Source organism: Diospyros lotus, chromosome 7 (genome assembly GCF_014633365.1).
Source record: "Diospyros lotus cultivar Yz01 chromosome 7, ASM1463336v1, whole genome shotgun sequence".
Taxonomy (NCBI): domain Eukaryota; kingdom Viridiplantae; phylum Streptophyta; class Magnoliopsida; order Ericales; family Ebenaceae; genus Diospyros; species Diospyros lotus.
This window is the reverse complement of record NC_068344.1, coordinates 288,295-311,517: the sequence shown is the minus strand read 5'-3', so window position 1 is coordinate 311,517 and position 23,223 is coordinate 288,295. Positions and strand designations below refer to the sequence as shown.

General features: G+C 38.3%; 3 protein-coding genes across 6 annotated transcripts; 2 read left to right on the top strand and 1 right to left on the bottom strand.

Annotated features, from left to right (window-relative positions):
• Positions 1 to 635: 635 nt before the first annotated feature.
• LOC127806320 (LOB domain-containing protein 29-like) lies at positions 636 to 1,184 on the top strand. Its single transcript, XM_052343540.1, has one exon. The coding sequence runs from the start codon at positions 636 to 638 to the stop codon at positions 1,182 to 1,184; it is 549 nt and encodes a 182-aa protein (XP_052199500.1).
• Positions 1,185 to 7,852: 6,668 nt separating this feature from the next.
• On the top strand, positions 7,853 to 14,046 carry LOC127806187 (probable inactive leucine-rich repeat receptor-like protein kinase At3g03770). 4 transcript variants are annotated; one of them, XM_052343308.1, is made up of 9 exons: positions 7,853 to 8,419; positions 8,716 to 8,790; positions 9,138 to 10,648; positions 11,458 to 11,591; positions 12,002 to 12,242; positions 12,423 to 12,628; positions 12,725 to 12,774; positions 13,174 to 13,285; positions 13,591 to 14,046. In XM_052343308.1, exons 3-9 carry the CDS (start codon positions 9,277 to 9,279, stop codon positions 13,876 to 13,878), a joined length of 2,403 nt encoding a protein of 800 aa, XP_052199268.1. In that variant the 5' UTR covers positions 7,853 to 8,419; positions 8,716 to 8,790; positions 9,138 to 9,276; the 3' UTR covers positions 13,879 to 14,046. The 4 variants fall into 4 exon arrangements, with proteins under 4 accessions (XP_052199268.1, XP_052199269.1, XP_052199267.1 ...); XM_052343309.1 differs by having other exon boundaries at positions 7,853 to 8,424; XM_052343307.1 differs by lacking the exon at positions 8,716 to 8,790.
• Positions 14,047 to 14,241: 195 nt separating this feature from the next.
• On the bottom strand, positions 14,242 to 20,627 carry LOC127806188 (histone-lysine N-methyltransferase SUVR3). Its single transcript, XM_052343311.1, has 2 exons — positions 19,690 to 20,627; positions 14,242 to 14,889 (listed from the first exon to the last, which is right to left on the bottom strand). The coding sequence occupies exons 1-2, from the start codon at positions 20,390 to 20,392 to the stop codon at positions 14,501 to 14,503; spliced, it is 1,092 nt and encodes a 363-aa protein (XP_052199271.1). The 5' UTR covers positions 20,393 to 20,627; the 3' UTR covers positions 14,242 to 14,500.
• Positions 20,628 to 23,223: the final 2,596 nt, after the last annotated feature.

The window sequence follows — 23,223 nt, the reverse complement described above, 5'->3', positions numbered from 1 at the left end:
ATTAATCCGTTTCAAATTTGAGACGAATTTTTTTTCCGTCTCTAAATTCATTTCTATTTTTAAAAATGTTTCATTTTCTTCTCCTTCTTCCTTGCGTCTTCTCTCATTCCAGATCCACCAGCACCAGCTTCAATCCATCGATCACCTCTCTCCTTCCAGATCCATCGGCACTGGCTACCTGATCCACCGATCGCCTTTCTTCTTCCAAATCTGCATCGCCTTCCAGATCCATCGATCGCCTCTCTCCTTCCAGATCCATTGGTCGCCTCTTTGCTTCCAGATCTGCACCGTGCACCTTCCAGATCTACCGGTGGCTCCCGGTTTGCATTGCACACCTTCCACATCTGCATCGCGCACCTTCCAGATCTACACTACGCACCTTCCACATATGTACTACGACCATAGCCGCCTCCGCCAGCTATCAATGCTGCTATTGGATCTGAAGTTAGATTTAGGTCGGCTTGACCCAACCCGATTCAGGTTCGACCCATCCAATTAGATCTGATTCATATCTGATTCGACCCATCTAATTATATCTGACCCATATTTGATTCAACCCATCCAATTAGATTTGAACCATCTGATTCAATCCATCCAATTAGATTTGACCCATACTTGATTTGCTTAGATTTATCATGCCAAGGTTCGACCCATTTCGATGCAGTGCCTGTACAGTTTTGAGAAGACAGTGTACCCCATTGTGCATCCTTGTTCCTTATTTTTGTCATGAGAAAGGATCCACTTATTTTGCTGCCATCCATCGCATTTTTGATTCTAGAAATGCCTCAATCCTCCTAGCCCATCTTCCGGTAAGTGACCGGCTTGGAGCTGCTATAACACTCTTATTTGAAGCTCAAGCCCTGCTTCAGGATCCCGTCTATGGTTGTGTGTCTCATATTCTTGCACTTCAACAACATGTTAGTGATCTACAAGCTTATCAAGCTCTATTGCAGGATTCACTATTCGTACACTATTTTGCAGATTCTCAACCTGTTCCACAACCTGATACAAACCCAAACTGGAGCCCTGATCTTTCCATTATTCTAGAAAATGCCTCGCTCCCTAGTTTTCTCGATGCCACTTCTTTACCTTACCCTGATGACACTAGTAGTAGCCAGATGTCGCTCCGGGATGACATTGATGAGCTCAGACCTGTCGTGTTCAGCAACCATCGTCGACACTAAGCATCGGCAACATTATCAATTTCTATGGTTTGACTTTTTTTTTTGTGTACTACCTCATGGTTGGTCTCTTGTAAATGTGTTGAACATATGGAATGAATGTTATATTTTGGGTAACTTTCGATCTGTGGTTAAAAGATTAGCACGTAATTCTCTGACAAATGAGCTGCAGTCATTATTTTTTTTCTATTCAAGCTAAACTGATCTTTTATATTTTCATCATACCCTTGATTTTATAGTTAATTATTATATAAAATTTGTAGTATTTGTTTATTACCAATTGTGTGGGTAATTATTTAAAAAATTAAATTAAAATTTTAATAAAAAAATAAAAAAATAATGGAATAAATTAATTGATTAAAAAAAGAAGAAGAGTTAATATATATATTTTTAATTTTTTTATACATTTTCTAAAATTTTGCAATGACTAAATTTATTTTTTATTATTAAATGAATAAATTTTGCCATAATTAAGAATATTAATAGCTATTACAAATAGTGTGATCATTTTGTATATATTTAAAAACTATTACAAATAGTTAATTATTATATATTTAATATATTTTTTAATTTATAAATTTTTATATATATTAGTTTACATGTATATATACTTTATTTTATATTTTATGCACATGAAATATATTAATTTATATGTTTAATTAGAATTTAATTTCTATATCTATAAATAAAAATTTTATATTTTATAAATTAATATTTTAATATTTTACATTTTATAAATTAATTTTATATTTTATAAATTTAAGAGGGATTTTGAGACGAAAAAATATTCGTCACAAATTAAGATGAATTAACTTCCGTCTCCAAAATTCCTCTCAAATTGAGATGGATTTTGAGACCATAAAAATCCATTCCTACATCCGTCTCAAATTGAGATAGATTAGTTTCCGTCTCCAAAATTCATCTTAAATTAAGACAGATTTTGAGATAAAAAAATTTCGTTCCTAATTTAAGACTGAAAAATTTTCATTTCAAATTCCCTCTCAAATTGAGATAGATTTAGAGATGAAAATAAATTTGTCTCTAATTTGAGACGGATTAATTTTCATCTCGAAATCCATCTCAAATTTGAGACGAATTTTAGAGATAGAAATTTTTTCGTCTCAAATTAGAGACGAAATTTTTTCCATCTCAATTTGAGAGAGATTAACTTCGGTCTCTAAACCCGTCTAAAAAAAATTCGTCTCAAAATTTATCTCTAATTTGAAACAAAAAAATCCGTCTAAAAAAATTCATCTCTAAACTGTTGTTTTCTTGTTTATTTTCTTCTTCTCTTATTTTCTTCTTAGTTTGGAGCTTCAAGTGGTGGGGATTTCTAGATTCTTTTCAACAAGTTGCTTCTTCCTTTTCGGTTCAATCATTAAGACAAGTTCTTCTTTTCTTGTTTCTCTTTAAAACAAGTTCTTTTTCTTTTCTCTATTTTAAAAGCCAGTTCTTCTTCTCTTATTCTTGTTGATATGAGTTCCTATTCTTCTCCTCGATCGTTCAAATTTTTGTCTTAAATTAATTTCTCGTTGGTCCATGAATCATTGGTTCTTTTACATTCTTTGAAACTTTGTTATTGGAGCTCATTTTTGGGTTGTGTCTCTTTCTTCTTTATTTTTGAAAAATCCTATGGGACTTCTTGGAGTCTCAATACGTTTTGTTGAAAGTTTCGATAAGGTTTTGGTTCACCCTATATTCTTCAAAGAAATGGCGTTTTCTTGGTTAGAGCTTAAATTGATGTAAGAATTTGGTGAAAGCTTGTAATCATTTTTGGTCATTCGCTCTCATTCTTTGCATCCCAGGTTACTATCGATTGACAGTTGGGTTTGGGCCTGTCGACCGTTTGGCCTCGTTGTGTGGGTTGTGGGGTGATAGGCTTCTATCGATAGACAATTGAGCCTTGGGCTGTTGATCGTTGGGGTGTTATACCTGTCTATTGACTGACGCCTTTATCTGTCGACCATTAGGCTATGTTCATGTTATTTGTGTGGGTCTTAACTTTTGGCTGTCGACTGGTTGGCCTTAATTGTCGACTAATTGAGGGCAAAATAGCCCTGATTGCTGACCGTTGAGGGCAAGTTGTTGATTGCCCTTGGAGTGGGTTCTAGTGGTTGACAGATAGGCCCAATCTATCGACCATTTCTGTTGTTGTTCGTCTATTACTTGTTATTTCATGTCTTTTGATCTCCAAACCCTACATTAATTATTGTTAAATCTTTTATTGATGAGAATCTTGATTATCGTCTTTGGGGAGTGTAGATGTTATCCATGGGTATACAATGGGCATGATTTGAAATGTTGCATAATGTGATAGAAATGTATTGAAATTTTGTGTGTGGGGGGGGGGGAGTGGTTGATGAGGAAAATTTATTTATTTGATTTATGTGGTGGCATGTGCTTGAAATGCTCAAGTGTTGCATGATACATATTTGTGAACTTATTATTTTGCACGATGGCTATGTTCTGAGTGGGGAAAAGGATATCCAAAAGTAAAATGGATAAGCGCTTGAAGCGGACGAGCTATGGCTATGAGCCAGACTAATGGGTCTCAGTACACAATTTAATGAATGCATTGAGATTATGTATGTACAAGCATTTGTTATATGTGGGCTAAGGGTCATATGTGAATAATGGAGTGAGTGCATGAATTGTATGGTATTGGAAGGCATGGCATGGATATATGTTATATGCTGTGATAAGGCATGCTGAGAAATATTGTAGTTGTTATGAGTAGTTCTATTATATTTCATTTCCTATTATGCATGCCTTGATTCAAAATGCTCTCACTTGCTTTATATTATGCTTGCTGAATCTTGTGGTTCACCTTATTTCCTTGCATCATTTCAGGTAAAAGAAAATAAGTAATTGAGAGCGAGTTCAGTAGAGCTAGAGCCCTGGGGTAATATGTGTATAAACATATCCCAACTAAAAAGGTCCATAGGGAGTTATTTTGAGGGCGTGTAGAAAGAGATTTATTTTGTATTTAAATTTTTAGTAGCCCTTTTATTTTGTTATGTGTCGGTCGTTAAGGCCAAAGAGAAATGTCAAATGAATGATATTGTAGTCATTATTTTGGGCTTATGTTGTTCATATAGTAAATTGGAATTGTAAGCATTTTAAATTATATCTATATCAATTTTGTAGAGATCTCCTTTCGGATTCTTATGCTAGCGGGATATTCGGGAGTGGGCAGTTAAAAATTTAGACTTAACCTTTTCCCTTGTATCTTTGTCACATTGCTTGCAACTACTGATGAGTTCTTTGTGTTATATATAAATATATATTAATATTATTTAATAATAATAATATTGATAGTTTTATTATATATATTATAATTTATTCTTCGATTTCTTTTATTTAAATAAAGTGGTAGTTATTGAATGAAAAGATATGTCATTTGATTTAAATTTAAAAGACATATACTTTCAAATTTTAAAGTTATGTCTTTTATATATAAGAGTTGATCTTTCCAAAGTATAAGTCTATTCTCAAAAAAACATGATCTTTCAATAGGTTGTGTTATTTAGTTTTTGTGTTTATTGATAAGCACCCTTTCATTGTCTATAAATAGTTTAGGACACTTGGGGTGCAAAGAGATACAAAAAGCCTTTTATACTTCTTCATTCAATTACTATCATTTATCTCTTTATTTGCTCTCTATTTTCTCTAATTATTGAGTTGAGTTTTTGGTGGTAAAAGGGATCAAAGAGTGGAACTTTGATTTCTTATAGTTAGACATTGTATCTTGGGCTTAGGATTTTCATTAAACCATTTGCATTTAGTGAAAAAATTACTATCCTAAAGATAATTTTTCAGAAATGCCTTACCTGACAAATATTCTATATTTATTTTGTCTTTCCTCAATTATTCTATTATTTTTTATAATTTTCTTTAATTCCGACTACACTGAAATATTTTGCTCTTCACTGCTCATTTCTTTTTTCTTTCTTCAACTGCTGCTAATTCCTCTTGTTTCCTATGGCTAACTACTTTTTCCTTGCATTGTCTTTTCTTTGAGCCTCCATCCTGCTTACCTACTTGGTTACGCATCTTGCATTCTTTCTTGTTACAAATGATGAAGAGTTAGAGGTCTCATTCAGATTGTTTGTGGTTGGCTTAGTTTTTGGTAAAATAGATGCCAAAACATGTACAATTGGGATACATTATTGGCGATACTAAAGTTGTTAGAACAGGAACTAGAGCACGAAATTTTAGTCCTATCATATGCACCTGACTGATATAACTTGTATTTTTGCCGCAGAGAGCACAACGGAAGGCATTGGATGTACTTAACACCGTAGGGTTTATCAAATTCTGCATTAAGGCTCATTGAGAGGCGGCATCGAGTTGATAAATGGATTGAGTAAGTTGGCACGGTTTTGACAGTCGTCATCCTAATTGCATTCTGGAGGTGGAGTGGGTAGTCATCGAATGGGGTGGAAATACGTGTGTCTTTGTTATTTTTGTCTTCTTTACTCTTGCCCGGTGTGTTATTTTGAAAGGCTAATGAGGTTGTGAGATTAGAAAGACGAAGATTTAAGAGCGACATCAACATGGGTTTTAATTGTAGACTGTAGCAGATGGGGACTAGTGGTGATTCGTATTTTTTGCTCAGAAGCCGTCATCAAGGAAATGTATGGTTAGAGAATAGGAATAAGAAGAGAAGTAAAGATTAAGTTGCCGGATCTTAATCAGAACAACATAGGTCTCATGGTATATATAGAGTAATTGCATTTACTTTTGGAGTCCATAGTCGTTTTATTTCGTTACGTTTGGTGAAATGTTACAATGGCGCTTCCAACTTCCACGTTTGTTGTATCTTGTCTTTTTATGGCAGATCTTGCCAAAGAAGCAACGCATTCTGTTTCTATATTCCTTCAGGCTTCAGCTTTTTGTGTAAAAGAGGGGGGATGAAAGATGGGGACTGGGGAGGGGGGGGGGGGGGGGGGGGGGGAGGGGATTTTTTTTGTTTTTATACGATATATAGTAGTTTGTACCTAACAGGCTAACACTAGTTTTGGTTGGTGATACGTAACATCGGGAATAAGCATTTTAACTACTCCATTGGGTTAAAACATACAGTTCTGCCCGCAACCCATTAATTCCATTTTCAGATAAGTCCCGGCCGTAAGCCCTATTCTTCTTGTTCTATTCCCTCAGGCTCAACTCAAGGTCAGGGTCTCCTTCTGAAACCACAGTTTGGCGACGTAGAAGAGCCCTGAATGGCTGAGAGAAAGAGAGACTTGGGTGGGCATTATACGGAAAATATACATATGCAAAAAAAATAAAAATAAAATAAGTTTGATATCGAACTTAATTACATTTTAGAAGAGATCCGTGGGACCAGCGGTGGTCTTGAATATCATTTCGTCATCTCCATGATGGAGTTTCTCATCAAAGTTACATTTGATAATTATTTGAAAGTTAAAAGTACGTAGACTAAGAAAACCTAATAATTAACAGTTTGGTAATAAAAGCCAAAAGGAAGGAAGGAGGAGAGCACATGTTAGAGAGAGGGCGTCCTATGAAAGATTACCGACGTTTGTTCGGCTTCGGATAAGCTGGATTGGGTACCGACGAGACGAGCTTTGACTTGGGGTGTTGGCTTGGCTGAACTAAAATTGATACTTAGTGTGCGACAACCATATCTTTCAGTACTAGAGAGGCTACATAGAGACAGACAAGACAGCTACAGCGTGTACGTACATACGTGCCACAAGCCAAGTGGGGCAGGTGCCTTTTATGGGTTGCCGCTACGCAACAAGCATTAGCGCTTGCTTCAATCTCTCTCTCCCTGGAATTGAAATGAATCTCATTAGCCAACAAAATATAGGTATACGTAATGTATACATATAGTCTCCTCAATACAATATAATAGTTAAAAAAAATGTTATTGGTATTAAAATTATATAATATAATTAAAATATTAAAAATATTTCTTTCTCAAATTAGTAAAGTGAAATGATGAGACGATATAAAATGATGAGACGCATAATTAAAATATCCCTCATCCAAAATGATGAGTTACACAATATACTATAAATGATAAAATTACTCCTTAGATATGTAAAAAATAAAGAAAAATAAGAGAAGTAGGAGTGTACAACAGCTGGCTTGTTCCCTTCTTTCACGTGATGGTCATGTGGTCCAACTCCAACAAGGGCAACCCCAGCCCGGCCCGGCCTTGGCCCTTGGGTTGGGTGAGCCAACTTAACTGTATATGCATATATGAACAATGAACCACCCTAAACAGAAACAATCACTAGTTTCGTTTCAATGATGTTTGCAATGCAATTTCACAGTTCACACCCCTATACTACTACTACTACTACTACTACTACTACTAGGCATCAATCAATTTGGGTTGAAGCTGGCAGCTCTCTCCATCCCTCTTTGTCTTTGGCAACTGGGGGGCACTGGCTGGCTACGTAAAGAAGGGGGAGGGCCACAACACAGCTGAGCGGGAGCCTAGCCTGAGATCTGAGAGAGAGAGAGGTCATAGTCAATCTGAAAACCACAAAAGAAACCCCCAAACTCGAAAGCGAAAGCTCCCACTCATTGACAAACACCCCATTAATTAATTAATAAATGGAAAAGGGCAGCCCCCGTCCGTGGGCCATGGCCAGGCCATGATCATATGTATCGGCCCTAAACTAAATTTTTTTTGTTGAAGGATAGTCATTCAGAGTGCTAGCAAGTGTTCCAAGCTGATCTACGTATCGGCCGTTAAAGATCCCTTCATTCAATTCTGTATCTTCTTCTTCTCTAAAGTGTTTGCGCCAACGACCGGTCGTGCATTAAAAACGTAAAAGCAGGCCATTCATTGCACAGAATAAAGAGTCCAATTTCTTCCTCGAGAATCTTTCCTCCTTTTTCTTTTGCTTTTCTTCTGCGTCCAACAGTGCATGAGTTAAAGCTTCAAGAGCGACGCTGCTGTGATGTGGGAATACCGAAGCCCAGAAAGAGCCCGAGGAGGGGAGGGAGAGAGGGGAACTGTCTGTTTTCGGAATAGTATCGGCAGCTACTCAGTAACTCAGTAGAACAAGAATTTTGCCTCTCAGTTTCTTGAACCAGCTTCCCTTAAATTGCCTTGCGCTGTTTGTTGGAACCCGCTCTTCATTATGGCCTCCGCGTCACAGTGAGATTGAGGGGTTTTTACTCTTTCATTTCTGAGGAATTTATTGCTTTGAAGAACTCAAGTCCTCTGGCCTCTATTTGGGAAAGAAAATAAACTGGTGAGGTCTGCTTTGTTTCCCTCTATTCTCTATTCACATTTGAATTTCCACATGTAAACAACTAAAGATACATAACCGTACGCGTACGCTTAGTCTAAAGCTGGTATTGGAAGGATTGAAAGTTGTCAACTTGAATTGGGCTTGACAAGCTTTGATTTATCTCAAGTTCGCAAGACTAGTACTTACGGCCACTTGCCTCATTTGAAAGTTCTGTTTGCCGCTAATTAGGTGGTGTCTTCTTAAGGAAAGAATCAGCACAAATTTGGGCGTTTGATTTTGGTTTATCTGTATCCCAGGTATTTGGGTTTCATAATTGAACAAGTCAAATCCGAACTCAGAATATGATTTATTTCTCCCCCCACCCAAGCGATGTAAGCTTCCTGTAGTTATCCTTCATATTGTAATGTTAGCTACCATTTTTATTGTACACCTTCATATTATCCTTAGATGGTCGGATTGCACAAGAAATACTCTTCAATTGATTAAATTATAAATATGAAAATTATTCTTTGGTTAACACGACAAACACAATAACCATGGCAAACTACCGCAATATATATGCCTAGACTAGATGTTGAAAAAAGCTGAAGTCTAGGAATTCTGCTTCCTTCTCTATTGTACACCATTTGAGTCGTAGATCATTGTTTTCCTTTATTCTTTGTGTTAATCCACCTTCCATCTCTATTTTTAATTCTTTTTTCACTTGCTGTGGACCCAGAGCTTGACTATGTTGTCATGGGAAGCTGAGACCCAGCCATTTAGAAACTCCAACTTTTAACACGCTTCTAGTACTTTCTGGAAGATACTTGACTGATAAGAGACCGAGCAGATCAATCTTTCAAGTTGTTTAGTTGGTTATGCATTCTGAGCTATTGCCACTTTTGAAATTTGTGCCAATGGCAAAGAGTTGCAGCCATTCGGCACTTCTTGTTCTGGTTGTCATGTCCTTTTCAATTCATTGCTCGGAGCAACTACAGTCATCTCATGTGCAGACCCTTTTGAGGATTCAACAACTTCTAAATTTCCCCGATGTTTTAAGTAGCTGGAATAATGACACCGATTTCTGCAATACTGAGCCAAGTCCATCTCTTACTGTTGTGTGCTATGATGGAAGCATAACCCAGCTGCATATAATTGGGAAGAAGGGAGTTTCCCCGTTACCTCGGAATTTCTCTGTAGATTCCTTTGTTACTACACTTGTCAAGCTTCCAAGCTTGAAAGTCCTCACATTGGTTTCTCTTGGTCTGTGGGGGGCATTGCCTGGTAAAATTGAGAGGTTATCATCCTTGGAAATACTCAACATGAGTTCAAATTATTTATATGGTGCCATTCCACACGAAATCTCTTCCTTAACAAACCTTCAAACACTTATACTTGATGAGAACATGTTCAACTGTCAACTTCCGGATTGGCTGAGCTCACTTTCAGTTTTGACTGTTTTGAGTTTGAAGAACAATTCATTAATTGGATCCTTGCCAGAATCATTGGGACGCTTGGAGAATCTGAGAGTTCTTGCACTTTCGCATAACCATTTTTCTGGCGAAGTGCCTGATCTTGGCAGTTTGACAAGCCTTCAGGTTCTTGACTTGGAAGATAATTCTCTTGGGCCTCAATTTCCTTATCTTGGTAGCAAAATAGTTAACCTTGTACTGAGGAAGAACAAGTTCAGCTCGGGCATCCCAGATGAAGTTACCTCCTATTATCAGCTCCAGAAGCTTGATATTTCTTTCAACAGATTTGTAGGTCCATTTCCCCTGTCATTGTTAGCCCTACCATCAATTACTTATCTGAGTATTGCAGGAAACAGATTTACTGGAATGCTTTTTGAGAATTTATCTTGCAATTCTGAACTCCAATATGTGGATTTGTCCGCAAATCTCCTGACTGGAAGCTTGCCAAACTGTTTTTCATCCAAATCCAAGAACAGAGTTGTGCTCTATGGTGAGAATTGTCTGACTGGGGGAGATGAAAGACAACACCCAGTTTCCTTTTGCCGAAATGAAGCTCTAGCTGTGGGAATCTTGCCTCATCGGCGGAAACCTGAAAAAGCATCCAAAGTAGTTCTTGCCTTGAGCATCTGTGGAGGGATCATTGGAGGAACTGCACTTGTTGGTCTAGCTTTCTTGATTGTTAGAAGAGTGCATCTGAAAAGGACAAGAGGAACACCAACACCAAGATTATCGGAGAGTACATCAACTGGGTACACCTCAAAAATTCTATCAGATGCAAGTATGTTCAGCTCTCTCTTGCCCTCTGTGTGTGTGTGTGTTCGTGTGCGCCTGTGGTTGGAGTCAATGTTTGTGACCACTGATATTAATGAAAATTTAATGAATTACAGAAGAAATTGCAAAATTTTCAATTGTTGGGCCAAACAAGAATAATGGCTGGAGGTAAATTTTTGTGAGCCACCAATGTTTAATTTGAACTGCTCTGGCCTCCATTCTTCTGTATCTGTATTCCCCCCTGCATCCGACCACACTCGGAAAATTAGGTTAATATCTTTCCAACTATCAAAAATACATTTTTATATATGAAGGCGATGAAGAAAAGAATTTAATTGATGAGCCGGACTGTCTCCTATTGCTTTGACAATTCACAAATCCTCTGGGGTTCAATATTTTTTTTCTTGAGATCAAAATTGTAGCTCAGATATTTATCAACACCAATTTAAGAATGTGGAGGTTTATATATCTTTCTTTTTAAAATAAAATTTTCTTTGCTTAATCACAAGGGTTACTGTCACCTTCGAGTGAAAACATGCATGTATCTGTAGTGTAGCCAACTACCAGTAGTTGGCAAACGTAGTCTGATTAGTACAGCTCTAGAATGAAAACGAAGAAATATTCAGAAAAGTATTTCATTGATATCAGAACTTTCCCTTGAGTAATAACAAGGGTAGTTGCTACTGTTAATTGAGACCATCATTTTGGTGTGGGAACAGAAGGAATACAAAACAAAAATTAGTATGGGTATGAAGAAGTTCCGATTGTATTTCTTATACATGCAAGATGTAACAGTATCTCTTTTTTCCTTTGAAGGGTATATATCCCAAACAATGAAGCTAGGAGCTCTTGGCCTTCCAACTTACCGAACTTTTTCGTTGGAAGAACTTGAGGAGGCAACACGTAACTTTGATACGTCATTTTTCTTGGGTGAAGGTTCACATGGACAGGTATGCCAATCCATTCTAACATCAGTTGAATTCTATCATGCTTCAAGAAAATTTTCTTACCTAGTCTAAATGAGTCGCTTTGTTGTGTAGTTTGACGTTGAGCCAATGAATGCCTACATACATTTCAGTCGGTTTAATTTCAGTTTCTTTCCTTCTTTTGTTTCAGAAATAGATTTCAATTCCAGATGGTCAATACTGATTGTTTTTATCTTTGTTTCTTGTCAATGGAGTTTGAACGAATTTGACCTTGTTTCTGACCCTGTGTGCGCTTCTGGAATTATCCATATAAACTGACAACTTGGGGCAATACATGTCAACTCTTTTTTGTCTCCCCCTTTTATTGTGGTTTAAATATTATGGAATTTGTGTCTTACGTTGCAACAACCGCTGATGGCTTCTTATGAGCTCAGATGTACAGCGGCTGTCTCAAGGACGGTTCCCTTGTTGCCATCAGATGCCTGAAGATGAAAAGAAGCTACAGCACTCAACATTTTAAGCATCAGATAGAGTTGTTCTCAAAACTCAGACATCGCCATTTGGTTAGCGCTCTTGGACACTGCTTTGAGTGCTACTTGGATGATTCAAGTGTCAGCAGATTATTCCTTGTCTTTGAGTATGTTCCAAATGGAACGCTGAGGAGCTGGATATCTGGTAATCAAATTAACTTGCTAGCCTAACCAATAATTGTGGTTTGATTTTTCAATCAAACCTTGGCTGTAAGACTACCTTAAATGGATAGCATACCAACCCCCCCCCCCCCCCCCCCCCCCAATATTTTTTCTTTCGACTTTATGGTTGTGCTTTTTAATATTTGATAAAATTGCTTGGCAGAGAGACTTGCCAGACGGAAACTTGGTTGGACACAACGCATAGCAGCTGCTATAGGGGTGGCAAAGGGCCTTCAGTTTCTCCACACAGGAATTGTTCCCGGTCTCTTTTCTAATAATTTGAAAATAACAGATGTTTTATTGGATCAGAACCTTGCTGCAAAAATTAGTGGTTACAACCTACCTTTCTTAGCAGAGAACATGATAAAGGTATGGAGAGGAGAAACCTTTATTTAAGATTCAACATAGCCTCGAATCTTGGACATATTGGTATCAAATTATATTTGGATCTTTTATGCGTCTCAGGTTGGTATTCAAATTTCTTCTGGTGGATCCAAAGAGCTTAACAATATGAGGTTCGTAATAAGATTGTGCTATGTTCAAAGACCATGTTGCTAAAAGTTCATTATGTTGGTACCATCAGATTAGTTCAATAGTAGTCACATGGCTGATACTTTGACGGCCAAGGAAATAAACTATGTCTACTTAATGATGCACCTTTATCATCATGGAATGTTAGAGCATCAACATTTTGCCTTGACCAAACAGACTTTTTAACTCACTAGGCAAATGGTTTTATGACACTGGTGTTGCTTGCCTATCTTGTGCAACTTGCCTGCAAACGTCTCCATTTAAAAACGATATTCTTTCTGACTGATAACAGAAGAAGACGTGCATGTATGCTACTTCTTGGCATAGTAAACTTAAATGCTTTGTTTCTGTGGCTGCTCTACTTGAACTCTGTTTCTCAACAGGGTAAAACAAGAGGACAAGACTGATGTTTATGATTTCGGAGCAATATTGCTGGAAATGATTGTGGGAAGACCGCTGAATTCAAGGATTGAAGTGGATGTTGCAAGAGCTCAAGTAAGATTGTTGCTCTTTACCTTTAAGTTGTTTCTTCCATATTAGTTCCTAAGAGTCTAGACATATATTGTGAGTAATTATGAGTCAACTCTTTATGAGACTAATGAGCTTTTGGGTTTCCCTTATTTGGAGATACTGAGAATAGTCACTGGGGACAATCATGAGCTTTGGTCCTCCTAAACGTTTGGCTGGCTTGCTGCTGCTGATGCAGAATGTATCATCAGTGGACTACATATATATATATAGATAGATAGATGGATAGATAGATAGATAGATAGCTTTTAACAAGCGTGGTGGTGGTGCAGTTACAGAGGATGGTAACAGGTGATGATGCAGCTCGAAGGAAAGCAGAGGATCCAGCAATATTAATCCAGCAGGAGGATGGTGCATGTTCAGCTGAATCGTTGAAGACGATGATTGAGATATGCATGAGATGTCTGCATAAGGATCCGGAAGAGAGGCCTTCCATGGAAGATGTGCTGTGGAACTTGCAATTTGCAGCGCAGGTTCAGGAGGATGCCTACTCCCAGCAGAGCAGTGACGGCGGCTCTCCCGTAGTCTCACTGTCGCGCCACCACCTCAGTCTTCAATAACACCCCGCAACACCCCCCCCCCCCCCAACTCACTCCCTCCCTTATGCAGACATCTTTGATAAATATTATAACTCACCTTCGATAAATATTATATTTTTATTCCGCTCATCCTTTTAACCAAACTTTCTATTTTCATTCAATATATAGCAAGCTAGCTAAGGTTGCATCTGATATATATATAAAGCTATGGCTTCATCTCGTCTTGGCATTTATGCATGCCCACTGGTCTTGTGAATCTTAATTAGGCCATCTTTCACAAAGGACAAGGATGCATTGTCGGATGCGACAGTCTGGTCGAGTTATCCTAGCAAGCTCCAACAGTTTATCTGTTGGGACAAAATAGGAAGCAGCAGGGAAGAAGTATTGGATACTACGACTCTTTGGTGTAGTTTCATTCTTTTTGAAAATTGAAATGGACACCTCTCCTAAGAGCTAGGCCACATTAGCCGACTCATCCCCAGTTCAAGCACAATAATGTAATGTTTCACAGTATTATATTCCACCCTTGCAGAAGATGTCCATCTAAACCTGCCTTCCAATCCTTAAGATTAACCACCCAGACAGACGGGGACAGAGTGTTCCTTGTACAAAATTCTACACCCCCCCCCCGGCAGGGTGATTATCAAGTAACCTCTGAAGGCAGTATTCCAGAACAAGAAGAACTACCACAGAAACACTGCAAGCCTTTTGACCTAACCCTATTCTCCCCATAACTGAATGTAAGCTCTTCACCTTCTTGTATATCTCTGGAGGCAAAGAAGCATAGGCGAGGCAGTAAAGCTCCTGAGCTCCGCACTAGTACTGTTGACAGATTCCCACCGTCGCAAGAATGGTTAATGAAACGTGCAACATTCCCAATCACTGTGGCATCGATGTTCATCCGCATGCATGCTTTTCCAGATGGAAGATGCTCCCTCACAACCAAAAGAGCAGAACAAAACCTCCCCCCTGATGAGAGTTGGTCATATCTTTGTTGCCGCTCTCTTGCTTCTTTAGTTGTTAAAAGTTCACCTATTCATGTAAACATGGCATAGTAAAGTTGAAGACAATTCATAAGCGTGATGTTCTCAAGCAACAGCTCCCTAAATATGATTAACTCAAAATATGTGCGCTTGCTAGCCATGATAATCAAAATAAAGCAGATGCAGCGAAAAATAAATCATCTAAAGAAAGCTTAAGAATGTTGATGAACAGGCTAAAAAGACTATTTAGTTGGACTAGCTTGTGCAGGATAACAATTGTACGATCAACTGGACAAATAATGAAAGGTTGGAGGTTAATTAACAAAATGTTGAAACTAGTTAGTTTACTCTAGTGTGTGTGTGTGCGAATGCACACCTGAATTGGTGTAAACCAAGTATCATATTCAGAAGTTGACTTCAGACCTAAAAATTTTGGATTAGATACACTCATAAATCCTGCCAGATGAATTAGATGGATCTACCATTTTTAGTCCTGTGTTAAGAACCTCACACAAACGAAAGGGACCAGAATACAATGTTGAATGGTGTGATCTGTGATGGTAAGGCTTGGGCTTTTAATTGCTTGCAAAGGCAAAGTGAAATAAACTTCCATGTGGCCTGTTCATCCATCTTAAGATTTCCAACTTTGAAATAGGGATTGGAATTTTCTTGAAGAACGAACTTTTCTTCTGTTTTCACAGAAGCGAAAGAATCAATATGGCCTGAGGGATATCATCATTCGAGGGAAAGAAGCAAATGTTACCAGAAATCGATCAAGTCAATTTTGTAAAACCTCTGCTCAATGTGACATCATTGCCTTCTGCTACTGATCATACCAGAGAAGACAAAAAACAATTACCTTCATCTCATATATATATATATATGTATGTATGTATGTATCAAAAAGAAAAAGAACCTTGACTTTTGAAGTCAATGGGAGACACACGTGTTAAGTACTATTTGCATGAGATACTTTATCAAGCTTTATTTCTGCAAGTCATACTAGCTATTCAGTTTGTAAAACGCCATACTTTTGTATTGTTTTCCAGTTATGGGTGTCCTTATCATTATCATTATAACACATGTTTAGACTACTGTGGGATAACACAAATGGCCACTTCATGCTTTACTAGCCTTTCCCAAACACGAACTGATTAAGAGCACAGTAACCACTATAAAGTGAATCCTCATATAGCTTGGTTTTCTATTTATATTATATAAGTCATGCATATTTTGCAGCGTTATCTGTTATACCATCTCAGAAAATCACATGGGAATAAGTTATAAATTAGGCCTGCAATGGAGTAGAACCACCAACAGGAAAAGAAAAAAGAAAGAAAGAAAGACAAGACGAAAGCAAGCAAGCAATGTAACAACCCGGTATTTCGGGGAAGGAATAAATGGAGGGGAATAAATCAATTAATTCTAGGTTAAGTTAGTTATGGTTTGCTAGTGGTTTGAGGGCTAGGAGGAAGGTCGCATGTGGTGTTTGAGGATTGAAATAACTAAATATGGTATCGAAAGTTTAAAGCTAAAGGTGAAAAGAAATATAGAAAAGCCAAGCGAAGAGAATTATAAAGGCATGGGATATTGTGTAATCAAAGTCAAAATTTGGGATAGTTGGAAGAAGGGTAGCCAAGTGTATGGTGTATGTGAGTGAATGCATGTGGAGATATTGTATATGGGATTGAGGGGTGGCAAATTGAGGTAGTAGGTAGCAAAGTGAGAGGAGAAGGTAGCTAGCTGTCGATAGATGGGGGAAGGATGTCGACCGATTGGTGCAGAGGGTTCTGTCTATTGACAGAAGGTGTGGGATCTGTCGACCAATTGTAGGGGAAGAAGGAATCTGTCGACAGATGGGAGTGGATCTGTCGACAGATTGGGAAGGATTGTTTCTGGTAGTCGACAAATGCCTTCAAAATTGTCGATTGATTGCGGCTAGGCATGATTTTCTAGGCCATTTGGTATATAAATTTGAGAGGGATGAGGGAGAGAGAAGTCGGTGGAAGCTTGTAGAAGGAGGGAGAGAGCCGAGAGGCGGTGAGTCTTCTTCTTCTTCTCCTCTCCTTCATTTCTTCTTCTTTCTCTTTCCTTATTCTCTCCTTCTTCTTGGTGTATTTTTTGGTTTTGGAGCTTTTAGATGAAGGGGAGCAAGATCCAGCAGGTTGCATCTTCTCCTTGGTTCGGCCATCTTTCTTTCTATCTCTAAAGGCAAGCTCTACTTCCTCTTTCTTTTTGTTAAAGAAGCAAGTTCTCTCTCCTCTTTCTTTTTGGTGTATTTTCTTTCTCTTGCTATATGCGGGTTCTTGGACCTTTAATCGATGTGAGGATAAGCTGTTCTATTTCCCCTTCATTACAGCTGCAAGTTCACACTTTTCTTTCTTATTGGCAAGCTCACTTATTTCTTTCTTTTGACTGCTGCAAGTTCACAACTTTTCTTGTCATGGTGGAAGGAGCTTTGGGTGCCCCTCTTCCTATTTAATTGGTCGATTTGTTGTTGGCTGGAACTCCGTTTAATTCAGTTAAATCTGTCCATATTAAATCAATTGGACTGCATCTTGTTGTTGTCTCAAATTCTTGTTAAACCTCACTTGAATTCTTAAAGAGGGTCTTGAATCACCCTCAATTCCAAGGAATGATGCTGAACCTCTTTTGGGGTTAGTACCATGTGGGTAGAAAAGCTTTGGGTCTCTTTGCAAGCAAGTTTTTGGGTGCTGGTTGCAGGGGCTATGGATCAGTTGGGCTTGGCTGTCGACCGTTTGGTGTTGCGGGGTGGGAACTATCGACCGGCCCGAGCAGGCTGTCGACAGTTAGCCCCAGACACACGATCTGTCGATCGGTGCCAGAGAACTATCAATCAGCTCTGCTAATAATTGTCATTCAACATTACATTGTGGTGTTGGGGTTCGGGAATGCATCACTGGGGGGCCATACACTATGAGTGCTTAGGCACGGGCATTTTAGAATGGCTAAGGTGAGGTCGTGCACAAGCATTGCATTGCATGTGTATTACTATGTAAGCAAAGCATGACTTGATGACTAGTTTTATGGGGGTCTTGTATCATGTTTATGCTTATACTGCCATGCATTTTCTATGTGTTGCATTGCATGGTTATAGATGCGCACAACGAATTTATCCATGGGGTACTCGCGAGCTTGGCTTGCTATGATGATATTATACAAGCATTGGCTTGAGATGTTGTTATACAAGCATTGGCTCGAGATTGTGTTGAGAGCTTTGGCTCATGGTGGATGTGGTGTTGATGGATGTAGTATGAGAGCTTTGGCTCATGTGAGATATATGCTAGCCAATACATGGCTACAGTCAGGTTTGTATGCCGAACCCTGGGTGCTAGTGTGTATCTTATGTGGGTCCTTTAGTTCATTATATGTGTGCATGATGTGTTTATGACGGATGGGTCGAGTTGTGATTCGCGGCATGCATGGCTTGTGTGTGGTGTTTGGGGAATGCTATATTTAACATGTTTTCCCTTTGTTTCATTATATATTTGCTGAGTCTTGTGACACACCCTTGCTTTACATCATTTCAGGTAAGGGCAAAGTGATCGTTGAGGGTGGCTCTAGTTGTGTCTGATCCTTCATGGGTGGTGTGTGTAGAGATCCCCTGACCAAAAGATGTTTGGGTGGTTTTGTGCGTTCCCTGTCCTGGCCGGGGGGGGGGGAGGAGGGGGGCACTATCATATTTTTGTTGGTAGTAATGTCTTTGTATCCTATTGGGGCGGATGGGCCCAAATGTTATGTAAAAGAATTGGGAATATGTTATGTCACGCTTCCATTGTATAAAATGAATTAAGGGGAATTTCCATACTTTACAAGTAGACAAACAAAAATCTAGAATGGCAAGAAGACCACAGTAGAATGTGGTGTATGGCATCATTTGATAGCCAAAAACCTAACCATTGCATTGTCAATTTGAAAAACCACCATTAACCATCTAATCTAGACATTTCACTGAACAAAGGAGCCATACTCAAAAACAGAAACAAACTCAGACCCTCCCAAAGAGAGGAAGTTCAACAAAAAGGATAATAAGTCCCCAAAACAAATCCTTTTGGATAAAAATGCTTATGACTATTATTATAATAACAGTAACTACCAGGACAAATTCACAAAGCAGCCTTCTTTAGTCCGTTGTGCTGACTTTGCATGTGGCATAAGCATGAGTATGCACTTGCGGCATGAATGTAATCCACAAATGATTGGCCAAGATGAAAATTTTAGAAAGATTAAACGTAGAGATAAATCAATTTTTACATTGCACAAGAAGAATATGAATAGACAGTCTGGATATCTATTTTGAACAGGTCAGTTTGTAAAAACGATATGGTCTCTGATGAAGTAAAATTGTACTTGATATTAGAAATGAATAACTCTGGCTGGGAATTCAATTATATCTTCAGTTCGGATAAACTAAACATCCTTGAATAAAGGAATTAGATAAAGCAGATAGGACTCCAGCTTGATGCACTCAACTAGTCATTCACAACTTTTAGTTCTATAGCAATTAATTGTTAACAAAGAGAATAAAGTTAAACAAAAGGTCAAATTGGGCACCAGAACTAACCAGGAAAAAAAATGAAAATCAATCATTTACAGCTACTACCTTGATTTGATAACAAGTAGGAGGCGTCTCTCTTCTGAAGTCAAATTTTTGGTTGCAAGGGTTTTGCTAGAAGTGTGAGCGTTTCTACATATAGAATGTGTGTGTAAATGGAAAAAGGAAGAAGGGCAGGGGTTCACTGGCTCACAAACACACACCTTCCGCATGAAGTAGAGAATTGTGCAGAAGATGGAATGACAATACGTTGAGGTTGCAGTGGGTAGGTACCTGCATACTCACAAACAAATTGGTCACGGCCAATGAACTCGCCAGCGTGCAAGCCCCAACCTTTCCTCGCATCTTTCACAATTTTCAGCCGAAGCGAGATCCCTCCCTGAGTCAACCGATTCCCGCAGTGGTGGCGGGGACGCAGAGCACAGCGGCAACTTGGACCACATTCGAGAACCAACAAGGATGAATTTTGTAGGTTATAGCAGGGGCAGGCGGCGGCCGAGTCCCCATCATCACACCTCTCGCTCTCACAGTCACATCCAGAGGGCGAGGGCGAAACCGAATATGGAAGGGGAAGGGGAAGGGGAAGGGGAAGGGGCCGACTCTCCCCCCAAGGCTGACGAAGAAGAGGAGCAAGAGAAGAAGGGGAGCCTTGCAGCTGCAGCTGCGTAGGTGTGTAGATGAAGTAAGCGTAGGGTTGCTGCTGGCGGCGGTGGTCGTGAAGGGGGTTAAAGAAAGGTATGGGGAGGCTCTCAAAGCCTCTGGAAGCGTCGGAGGCTCTTCTGGCGGTGACGCACTTGGAGATACGGTTTAGGGTTTTGCAGGTGGAGGAGATGGCAGTTAATTCAGCGGGATCCAGCCATGGCAGCACCAGCTGGGCCCACTCTTCCAGCACACCTCCCTCCGCCGTTCCTCTACCTCGTCCGTCGTCTTGCTCCTGCTCCTTGGTCCTCACTCTCACTCTCACAAGTTCTTCCATTTATCAGGTTGGGGGCGCCTGCTGCTCTAATTCCGCATTTTCGCTTGCGCCTGCCCCTCCTCCCTCCGTCAACCATAGCATGAAGATCACATCAAGCTTCTTTTTTTTTTATTCAATGTAATCGCTCGTGGGCTGTGGCAGGCAATAGTAGCTCTATGCTCAAGTTGCCATGGCCTTCACCTCTTCACGTACAAGCCACTGTACCACTCTGGTTCCCTTCTTCAGCGAGACCGCCAAAAAATGGTATTTTCGTATATAATTATTGTAAATTTATTTTTTTTTAAAAGTAGTAAAATAGTCAAAAATTTATATAATAATTAGGAAACTTTAAGGACTTTCAAAAATAATATTTAAAAATTTTGCATATGCAGTTGTCGATATTCAAACATTTATTAAAAATAAGAATTATCTATAAAAATGATAATAAAGTAGGTATAAATTTTAGACGATTATTTCTATCTTATATTCTCGTAATTAAATACCTTGACAATTAATAGCAAGAGAGTCTTCAATCACTAACAAGTTCCTCCATTTCCACACCCAGAAGCCCAATCGTCCCTCTAGTTACTTCATAAAATACCTTGATGATTGACAAATATGCCATATAAAATATGTTTTTGCTTTGTCGATCAACGACTACAATAGACACTTTACTTTCGAAACCCCTTTCCTCTACATGGAAATTGCTACTTTGCTCGAGATTTAGATAAATATAGATGATCTAACATGCTACAAATACCAAAAATAGTATTTAGATTAATACGAAAAATAGATAAAATTTCCTCCAGCCATTATCGTTTTTTTCAATTTTGGTATTAGCTCTTTCAAGCTCTCAAACACCCCAAGTGATGGTATATAATGAAGAGAATGGATGATTAAGTTTAAGGACTAAAATTATGAATTTATATTACATTCTTCCATCAAGAATATACATATTTTACCACTTTACAACTCAATCAATAAGTATAATCATGAAAACATAATTATGAAAACTGTTGGGCCACAGAAATATAAAAAATTCTTTTACAACCCACAACCATAATAATGGAAAAACATTTGGGCTACCTTAAGAAACTTTACATTCTCCCACTTAGTCCAAATGTTTAACCTGATGTCTTAACTTAATCTTATTGATTGTCGTTTCTTAATAAATAAATACATAAATCATGACGATAAGTCCTCTAACAATGAGTATTACTTTCCATATATTACGATACATTTAGTTTCTCAAGAATTATATTTTATGTGGCAACATTACCTAATGAATAAACCCTATGTTTATTCTTGGTCCTTTATGTGTTTTTCTCAAATAAATTAAGGTGCACATGAATATGAGAAAACATTACAATAAATAAGAGTTTCATCCATATACCAAATGTATACAATTACATAGTGAAACCAAGTCCCATCTTGTCAACATGACCCTTGAATTTCAATGATGGCATGCCTTTATTCAAAGGATCAGCCATCATCAACTCAATACTGACGTGTTCAATGACCACTTTCTTTTCTTTAACACGTTCTCTTACAGCTAAGTACTTAATGTCGATGTGTTTATTTCGACTTCCACTTTTGTTATTCTTAGCCATAAAGACATCAGCTGAATTGTCACAGAAAACTCTTAATGGCTTAGAAATGGAATCCATAATCTTAAGCCCAGATATGAAACTCTTGATCCATACATCGTGCGAAGTAGCCTCAAAATAAGAGACGAACTCGGTCTCCATAGTGGAAGTAGCAGTCAATATATGCTTGACATTCTTTTCATGATACAGCTCCACCGGCTATCATAAAAATATATCTTGATGTTGATTTACTAGAATCAACGCAGCCAGCAAAGTCAGAATCTGAGTAGCCAATTACTTCCAAATTATCTTTTCATCTATACATAAGCATATAGTCCTTAGTCCCTTGAAGGTACCTTAGTACTTTCTTTGTAGCTCTCCAGTAGTCCATACCTGGATTACTCTGATATCGTCCTAACATTCCTACAGCAAATGCAATGTCAGCCATTGTGCAGACCTGAGCATACATCAGGCTTCCGACAACAGAAGCATATGGAATGTTCTTTATTTGTTCATTTTCAAAATCGTTCTTCGGGTATTGGTTCAAAATGAACCTATCACCCTTCATAATGGGAGCTACACTTGGTGAGCAATCATTCATCCGAAATCTCTCTAAAACTTTATTGATATAGGTTTCCTGAGACAAACCCAAAATTCCTCGAAATCTATCTCTATGGATCTTAATGCCAATGACATAAGATGCCTCACCCATATCCTTGATATCAAAATTTTTAGAGAGGAAATGTTTTACCTCATGTAGCAAACCTTATCATTGGTTGCAACCAAAATTTCATCCACGTATAAAACAAGAAAACAAATCTTACTCCCACTGACCTTTTGGTATATACATTGATCCATGGGGTTTTTAACAAATCCGAATGAAGAAATTGTCTCATGGAATTTAAAATATCATTGACGGGACGCTTATTTTAGGCCGTATATAGATTTCTTGAGCTTGCAAACCAAATGCTCACCATCAGTAGAGAGGAATACTTCAAGTTGTTTCATATAAACCTCATCCTCCAAATCTCCATTGAGAAAAGCCATTTTCACATCCATTTGTTGCAACTCAAGGTTAAAATGAGCTACTAATGCCAAAATAACGCGTAAGGAATCTTTCTTAAATACAGGAGAAAAGGTCTATGTGTAATCGATTCCTTTCTTCTGAGTGAATCCCTTAGCAACGAGTCTTGCCTTGTATCTCTCAGTGTTGCCTAATAAGTCCTTCTTAGTCTTAAAGACCTATTTACAACCAATGGCTTTTGC